The sequence below is a fragment of the Tripterygium wilfordii genome, chromosome 23, assembly GCF_013401445.1.
Source record: "Tripterygium wilfordii isolate XIE 37 chromosome 23, ASM1340144v1, whole genome shotgun sequence".
NCBI lineage: Eukaryota > Viridiplantae > Streptophyta > Magnoliopsida > Celastrales > Celastraceae > Tripterygium > Tripterygium wilfordii.
The window spans coordinates 2,874,825-2,884,281 of record NC_052254.1 but is presented as its reverse complement, the minus strand read 5'-3'; the positions used below and the strand labels follow the sequence as shown (position 1 = coordinate 2,884,281).

At 35.2% G+C, this 9,457-nt stretch overlaps 1 protein-coding gene across 1 annotated transcript; it reads left to right on the top strand.

The window, feature by feature from the left end:
* Positions 1 to 5,528: 5,528 nt before the first annotated feature.
* LOC119993818 (glutamate dehydrogenase 1) lies at positions 5,529 to 9,232 on the top strand. The gene is made up of 11 exons (XM_038841092.1): positions 5,529 to 5,797; positions 5,890 to 5,914; positions 6,985 to 7,122; positions 7,216 to 7,329; positions 7,421 to 7,642; positions 7,750 to 7,824; positions 7,908 to 8,024; positions 8,105 to 8,355; positions 8,439 to 8,514; positions 8,668 to 8,754; positions 8,835 to 9,232. Exons 3-11 carry the CDS (start codon positions 7,015 to 7,017, stop codon positions 9,018 to 9,020), a joined length of 1,236 nt encoding a protein of 411 aa, XP_038697020.1. The 5' UTR covers positions 5,529 to 5,797; positions 5,890 to 5,914; positions 6,985 to 7,014; the 3' UTR covers positions 9,021 to 9,232.
* Positions 9,233 to 9,457: the final 225 nt, after the last annotated feature.

Here is a 9,457-nt window from a genome sequence, read left to right as displayed (position 1 = left end):
AAAACAAAGGTATGGTTTTATTACGCTGACTTGGTATAACGTATGGTTTATTATTTTGCCAAGTCAAATGGCAGGTTTACCCACTCCACGTGCATGCACGTCCATTTATGTATCTCCAGCGAATTATTCCTAATTCATGACGCCATAGGACTAGAACAAAGACAAAGCAACATCCAAGTCGTCCAAAGCTAAACAAATTTTATATGTATAAATATATATATACACACTTACCGGAATTCTCCTAGACGAACTTAAAATAAGTACCTAAAATGCGGACCATTTTATCATTTTTGAAGGTGTGGATAAGTGAGTTGATAAGTGAGACCCGCTGTGTTGGGTTCCCAATGTTTTAGATCAATAATGAAAACATAGGTCCGTATTTGAAGTGACTATTTTATTTCTAAAGTTCTGAATATTTGAATCTTGTCACCCTCCCAAGTCCCAACTCAACAATTCTTGGACGATAAACTAAATACAAACAATTTTTCTACAGAATAAATTACGTGGATAAAAATTATTTACTTGTTTTATCTCCTCCTTTATTTATTTTTCGTTTTGTCTTTTGGTTATGTTAGTAGAGTCAAAATCAAAGCTAGTTGATATTTGGGCTTGAATGAATTGGAACCTTGGAAGGCTTATACCTTTTGGGCCACTTCAACTAAATGGCCCAGGCTACTTGGGCCCCTTGGGCTAGACATGAGGAAAGGCCTGGATTCTGGCCCACACGAGTTTTGTTAGATTTTTATTTTGATAGCCGAAAACGATACCATACAAACTTATTTTTTGAACATCTGATGTATGCCTAAACTCAGGCCATCAGACCTAAACTCTAACGAAGTAATTAAAGTCCCTTTGACAAAACTCATGATTCCAACTACATAATAATACACAAAACCTAAAAAAAGAAAAAGAAATAAAAAGAGAAGAGAAAAAGACAAGTGCTTCTTTTTTTTTAATGAGATGGAATCCAAATGATTCTCCAAATTGAAAAGGAATCTGTGTAGGTAGCATAATGGAGGTGGAGGCCTATGTTATGTTGGAGATTCTGAGAAGGATTCCCATAAAAGATTCTCTCCCTAGTGCATGGCTTTATTGTGTGTATGCTTCTTCTCTCATCAAAACATGGACATCAATCTATCTACAATAATTAAAACCTATGAAATGTTTAGAATTTATATATTGCGACACGTGGTCAATAAAAATTATTTTTACTGAAGAAACAAAATAAAAATCCATGTAATTTGTATGGTAATTGTATGTTGTGTGAAACAGGTCCTTCATAGACAACAGACAATCGAACAATAAACAAGCAGAACAATCAAAACAATAGAGAGAAAGAATAAAAATATAAGGTTTATGTGGTTCGGCAAGAGTGTCTATGTTCACAGAAACAATGTTGTTTTCAATAAGAGAATTCCAATGGTACAATTGCGATTATGGTTTCGCCTTTTATAGCTAGCTACTCGGGCACGCAAAATACAATTATACTCCCTATACAAAAAAATAGCCAACTTACATCAATAATATCGTACCATACTACGGGACTCCGCCCCCCGCACCCCCGATCTCTACTGACGGTACTAAAACAGTGGGATTGAACTCATGATTGCTACGCTCCCCTCTTGCACGACTTCCCCTTTGCTAGAGCTCTTAGATGTTAATTAATACTTCTAGTATGAGCCACTTTATTTATCATTCTATTAGTACTGATTATAATCTTATTACTACAATACACAAATATATTGAAAAATAATAATTTTATATGTAATATTTTTTAAAATTTATATTTTTGTTCAATATATATACACATATATATTGAAAAAAATAATTTAAAATTTAAATTGTTTAATGTAAGAAAAAAAATAAAGAAAATAAAGAAACAAATTCCTTTTAGGGCAACAACACTCCACTTTATTCTTTTACCATCTTTTTTTTATTAGGTCTCTACCATATTAATTAAAAGTATATGTAACAAGTTTCATATTGCTAACCCCAAGTGATGGGAACTAATTTAAACCTAAAATGATCAAATTAATTTCATTTACTCCAACCAAATCAATTAAGCTACAAATATTTATTAGCTTTGTAATATACATATATATAATACACACATAAACACTATTGAATTTTCATCTAAATCTTGCTACAAGATAATTCAAGCTAGCTTATAAAGTAAAGTAGAAGCTTCTTTGGATATATATAGGCCTTAGTGGGTGGTACATGGGGAAGCACTTTATATAATGGTTCTTCTTTTATCTTTTGAAGACACTTGAAGGCAACACAACAAGGCCTAAAGACCCAAGATGGTTGTTTTAGTGGAATTCAACTCTCTTTTATCTTTTGAAGACACTTGAAAGGCAATACAACAAGGCCTAAAGAGCCAAGAGGGTTGTTTTAGTGGAATTCAACCTTTTCTATCCTCATTCTCTATTGGTCTAATTATCTTGCTTGATTTCAACAATGAAAGGCACAAAGAAGCTTTTTTTGGGGTCAAAAACTTTGTTTCAATAAAACAAGATTGTAACTATCACATTATCTATTAAATAATGATGCAAAAATGGGTATTTGAAATTAAATTATGTTAATTTACTCAATCATACCATCACTCTCTTAACTTTTTCTTTTGTTTTATGAACAAAATTTTATTCATGTTGTTTTTTTTTTCCTCCTAATCAAAGCTATGATTTAAGGGTGACATTCATGAATGACATTATGTATGTAGGAGTTATTAGTGCTATCTTTTTCATAATAATTAACTATATCACGATATTTTAGTAGCAGACATATACATTCGATATGAGCCTAAACTCAGACCGTCAGGCTCGTGCACACAGAGTTTCCTACTTGACAACAGGTAATGCATGGCCATAAGGGTTGCTTCCAATGTGAATCGAACTCATGACCTTTCGAATCATATGATTTGGTCTCGTAGAGATTCACCAACTAGGCCATCACCCCCGTGATTTCTGACACTATACAATTATTATCTTGTAACCACTAACCACCCATGAAACACACCAAATGTATGAACAAAACGTTATTTGAATCGTGAACTACTATGCTAAGTTGCTTGAATCATCAATTTGGACTAACTAGCTCACACATTCACATAAGATTTTTTTTTGGAAAAAACAAAATTCCTCCTAAATATATGCATAGATAAGCATAATATTGGCAAGTGAAAGGGATTCCATCAAGCTATGCATCCTCCACTACTTGTTGCTTCCCACAATAAACAAAGTCCCAAAAATGTTGGGAAATAATTATATCCATTCCAAAGAAATGTGAATTTGACAAATCATGCCACTAGTGGAATTTTGCATAATTAGGTCCAAAAGAAATCGTCAGTCATTTGGCAAAAAAAGATAAATTGTTGAGTTGGGGGAGAATGAATCATTTCCATTCAAGAACTCAAATTCTACTCATTACAATGACACCTACTACTTAACCCTTATTTAGAAAGAGAATATTCATATCTACCATGTAAAATTTTGATCAAATTGTTTGAGCCAAAAGTCTCTGTGTATATATATAGAGGAATTCTCTTATAAGGTTCTAAAGTGAGGTCCTAAAATGAAAACATTTTTGTAAAAACTTGAAAAAAAATATTTTTATTTTGATCGGTCTTACTAATCCAACGATATATTTTTTGTTCGAAACAAAAATCAAATTCAATATGAAAAATGCACAATAATTCTAGATCATTAGATATAAAACAAAAGACATTTCATATACATTTTAAGTTGCATTTGATTTTTGTTTCGAACAAAATATATATCATTGGATTCATAAGACCAATTAAAATACAAATATATTTTTTCCAAATTTTAAAAAAATATTTTGGACCCTAAAAGTGAATCTTAAAAATTGGGATCTCATTTTAAAACCTCATTTTAAGACCGGCTAAACCATACTTTATGCCCTTAAAGTTACATGTTTTTCTCATTTCTGTCTTTAAAGTTTAAAATTTACCAGAAATATCCTTGATGTTTCAAAATTGCACCTAATTATGTCCCGAGCCCGACCTTCCGGCGTGTAACTGACAGAAAAAGCTGATGTGGCATATGTTTTCAGTAATTGCACCACATGTCATTACATGTGGCATTTTTCTTACATTAATAAATACATGTGGAATTGAAAAAATAAATAAAGAATAATAAGGATTGTTGTTATCCAAAACTCAATTTTGCCCTAAAACTGAGAGAAAATCACCGACGCCGACGTACTGATCGATAGCTTAAGGATCTGGCAAACTACCTGTAATCATTCAAAGAAGTGTTTATTTTCCAAAATAATCAATACCCATCTGATTCTCATGCTCAATCAATACCCATCAGATTTATGCTCGCATATATCAAAGACCTAGTCACAATCCATGGTAGTCCCTCTGGGCCCGAGCTAGATCAATCCATGGTAGTCCCTCTAGGCCCGAGCAAGATCAATGCTCGCAGATCTGAACCAAACGAACGAGACGTGCTCTCTGGTTACCCAGTACAAGTAGGCTTTCCTGATTACTCTTCCTCTTTAATTGCTTCTTTTTCAACTCGATATGTATTTTACTGGCGGCATTTCCAACATAATAAAACTCCTTTCGATTTCCTTTGCGTTCGTCCGAAGAAGAAGAAGAGTTTTTTTTTTAAAAAAAATTAGCGATGAGATTTTGATGACATGTATTTTTTTTCTTGTCAAAAATGACACGTGTATACACGATGACTTTCAGATTGCCTTGTATGCAAAATCCGGCAAACAATTAACGGAACAGTGAAATCGGGACAGATTTGAGTTAGTTTTTGTAACATTAAGGATATTTGGGGTAAATTTTAAATTTTAAGGATAGAAACGAGAAAAACGTACAACTTCAAGGACATAAAGTATAGTTTAGCCTTTTAAGACCTTATGGGAGAATTCCTCGTGTGTGCGCGCTCGTGTATATATGTATATAGTAGTTAATAACTAGTTCAAGTAATGTTAAGAGGATGAAGATGAAGAAAGAATATATGGAGCCACAATTAAACTAGAGAAGAGATAACTTTTTGATCACTAATTTGTCTATTTTCAAGAAGAAAAAGAAAAATGTCACTGCTAAAGCTTTTCGTTTTGTTTGATCATTTTTTTTAACCGAGAACGACATCATACAAGTTTGTCCTTTGAACATCCGATATGGATCTAAACTCAGTCCATCAGGTCCGTACACACAGAAATTACCTGACGTCAGGATAAGTTGGGTCACGAGAGATTCACCAACTAGTGACGAACCCATAAAAAGCTGTAATGGTGGACAATGATCTCATTTGATCATGCTAAAGCTGTAATAGTGACCAATGATCTCATTAGGGTGACGAACCCATAAAAAGCAAACAATTTAAAATACATAAAATGGACATGAAATACCCCTCTCACACACACACACTCTCTATAAATTTGAAATCAAAGAAGCCTCAAAGCAGCAAGAGTAGCAGTAGCAGAAGAAAAGTCCTATTATGCAGAGTGTAGTATGTGTATGTGTGTGTTTGTGATAGGAAAACAAAAAGTTGGGGAACAGAAAATGATGGATATATCAACATGTAATGTTGTGGAATTCGCGTAGGATTCACGTAACTCTAATAGCATTTGAAGAAGAGTATACTACTCTAATGGAGGGAGGAAGGAATAGATGCCCCCCATATTTATATATATATGTATAGATTCATTGACATGTCATGAGTAGAATTTCTCAGACTTGTGTTTTTGCAGAGAACAAAAAAAACTACTTTATGCAGTAGGTTCTTAAGGAATTGGATTCTTGTTCTTGCTGATGGTGGGTTAAACAGTTTTTCTTTTTTTGGCTATTTATTGTGTTTAGATTTGGTGGGTGAACTCAAATTTACCACACATTCTCTTCTGCTGCAGCTTGAAGTGGTTCTCGGTGTCATCGGTATGTATGGATTCACAGAAACCTTCATTCTGTCTTAAATTTGTTGCTGTTTTTCTAAAACACTCACACATACAAGTTCTGAGATCTTTAGTTTCTGGTTTTCAAATGTTTTGGTTTGGTCCTTTTGAATGTTAAGTAGCAAGGAGAGGAGCTTTTTGTTCTGTTTCTCTTCTTCTCTTTTCGTCTATCAGGCTTTACCTAACACAACCTAGGACAAATTTTGTTTGGAAATTATATGCTCTAGACATGTGTACCAATGCATATGGACATATATATATATATACACATATTGTTTTCTTATTGTTGTGGATAGAAACTCAGATAATAACAAAAGTTTATGTAGTCAGATCAGGATAAGAATATGCTTCACAAGTGCTCATATTCCATTGGGCTATAAATGCTAGGTGTGCCTACCCACTCACAAGCATGTGACATTTTTTTTTCGCCCTATCTTCTACACAAGCGTGGTTTTTTTTTTTTTTTTTAACCTCGGGTCACTATAACAATCCATACCAGGTTTGACATAGGTAGTAAGACTAGGCCGAAGCCCAGGCGGATAGGGTCCCAGAAGTGAGACAAACATATGGAACTAGGATGCCACAAGAAAATATACCGGTTAGTGGGTTCGAATCCCGACCTCGGATATCATACGCCCTAAATCCGGAGAGATAACCAAGTACGTTATCTCTAAGTGGGTTACACAAGCTTCACTCCAATATAGGTAACATATCAGCATCCATTGCTGGGATCTTGATCAAAGATTTAATCATGTATTCAATAGTAATTATTAGCTCAGTTACTGGTGAAGATTATACAGGGTAAGGTTAATTGCATAAAAAAGGAGCAGATAAGAACATTGGAATGTGTTTTGTAGGTCAAGTTGCTTGGCTGTGTGTGACAAGATATATTATGTTAATCAATCATTCAAACCTCTGGCATTTTTTTATGATTATTGCATGAGCAAACCTATCTAGCTAGATTCAGAGTCTTTTATGCGGAAAATTGGATAAGTTTGAATGGTTCTTGGCATTATTGAAGCTAAAATATTGTTTATTTCTGTAATACAAAAGCAAAAAAGATAGAAGGAGCTAAGAACAACCATGAATGCATTAGTGGCAACCAACAGAAACTTCAAGCTAGCAGCTCGATTGCTAGGGTTAGATTCGAAGCTCGAAAAGAGTTTGCTGATCCCATTCAGAGAAATCAAGGTGATTAAAGTTCTGGGTTTGAAGAAATGTTTATACTTTGAGTGAAAAAATGACTTTTAAGTTTGATGGGTTGGTTTTGTTAACATTGAACAGGTTGAGTGCACTATACCTAAAGATGATGGAACTTTGGCATCTTTTGTTGGATTTAGGGTTCAGCATGACAATGCCAGAGGACCCATGAAGGGAGGAATCAGATATCATCCTGAGGTTGTCTACTCTTCATTCTGTAACTTGATTTCTGTTAAAACCTATAGAATCAATAGAGTTTGAGATTCTGATAGTAGTAGAGATGGTGTAGGTTGATCCGGATGAAGTGAATGCTTTAGCACAATTGATGACATGGAAGACAGCAGTGGCAAACATTCCCTATGGAGGTGCTAAAGGCGGAATAGGATGTAATCCAGGAGATTTGAGTATATCAGAGCTCGAACGCCTTACTCGAGTCTTCACACAGAAGATACACGATCTCATTGGTGTCCACACCGATGTTCCAGCGCCCGATATGGGTACTGGTCCACAGGTCGAATATGGAGTCTCTATCTTGCTCTATAATAGTAAACAGGGGAGTGTTTGATTGTGCTTTTGAATCTAATTTGCAGCTGTTCTACTTCTTCTTTTTTTCCCTAGACAATGGCATGGATACTAGATGAGTACTCAAAGTTTCATGGATATTCTCCTGCAGTCGTGACAGGAAAACCTACTGTAAGTACTTTGAAATCTGATAGGGAAATATATTTTCAGAGTGAATTAATGGTGAAGTTATTCCTTAAACCTAATGTAATTAGGATCTCGGAGGCTCACTAGGAAGAGATGCTGCTACTGGAAGAGGCGTGCTGTTCGGAACTGAAGCCTTGCTTAATGAGTATGGAAAAACCATCTCCGGACAGCGATTTGTTATACAGGTACCATCTGAAAATATGTATGATGTAGAGAGTACCTTATCTAGAATTGATTGTTTTAATACCTAATCTTTATTGTTCAGGGTTTTGGAAACGTCGGTTCGTGGGCTGCCCAGCTGATCAATGAAAATGGTGGCAAGATTGTGGCAGTTAGTGACATTACTGGAGCCATAAAGAACAGCAAAGGACTTGATATTCCAAGGCTTCTCAAGCATGCCAAGGAAAATAAGGGTGTGAAGGGATTCAATGGAGGGGATTCAATTGATCCTAACTCAATATTGGTTGAGGACTGTGACATTCTTGTCCCAGCTGCTCTTGGAGGTGTCATCAACAGGTTTGTTCAGTGAGTTTTTGTTCTGAATGGACTAGGAAAAAGGGAAGAAGCCTGATATTTTGCTCTTTTTGTCTGGTGTGAAGGGAAAATGCAAATGATATCAAGGCCAAGTTCATCATTGAAGCTGCCAATCATCCAACAGACCCAGAAGCTGATGAGGTTAGTACTTCATTCATTGCAGCTTAGTCTCACAAACTACGACATAGATGGTAAAGAGAGGTTTTTTTTTGGGTAAAGTGGAATTCACCAAACTGTCCACCGGACAAATGACTGGTAAAGAAGAGTGGTAAACCATGAGTACTCTTTGTGCAGATCTTGTCGAAAAAAGGCGTAGTTATCCTTCCAGACATTTATGCAAACTCAGGAGGAGTCACAGTCAGTTACTTTGAGTGGGTGCAGGTATCACTTGTACTCTTCTACAGTTTGCTATGAAGACTCTGTTTTTTCAAAGCTAACTACAAATGGTCTGTCCATTGCAGAATATCCAAGGTTTTATGTGGGATGAAGAGAAAGTGAATAGTGAACTAAAGACTTACATGACTAAAGGGTTCAAGGACGTGAAGGAGATGTGCAGAACCCACAACTGCGACCTCCGAATGGGAGCCTTCACCCTCGGAGTGAATCGCGTGGCACGGGCAACTGTTCTGAGGGGATGGGAAGCCTGAGTTTGAGATTACTTCCACTTGAATAAAAGGATAGAGACCTTAGAGGGACTTCTTCCTGGTACTTGTCACTGCTTCTGATGTTTCTGTCTTACTGAGAAATTCAACCAAGTTTTTGTTTTGATTTGAGTTTCTATTTTCCACCACCGGTTCAAGTGTTTTGATCTAATATCTGTCTACCATTTATAGATTCTCATGGAAACTTTGAGTGATCACACTTAACTTTGCTATCTATGTGCTACTATTTCAAATTAGAAATTCTGAGCTGGTTTCTAAAATTTAAACATGTGGGTTCTCAATAATCTTTTATGATATTAATACTTCAAATAAATATATAATCCATCCAACTTCTTGATTATAAACCATAACTAGGTATATCAATATTTTTACTTAGCATATGCAGTCAATACTGGAAGCTTACTAAATCACAAAGTAAATCA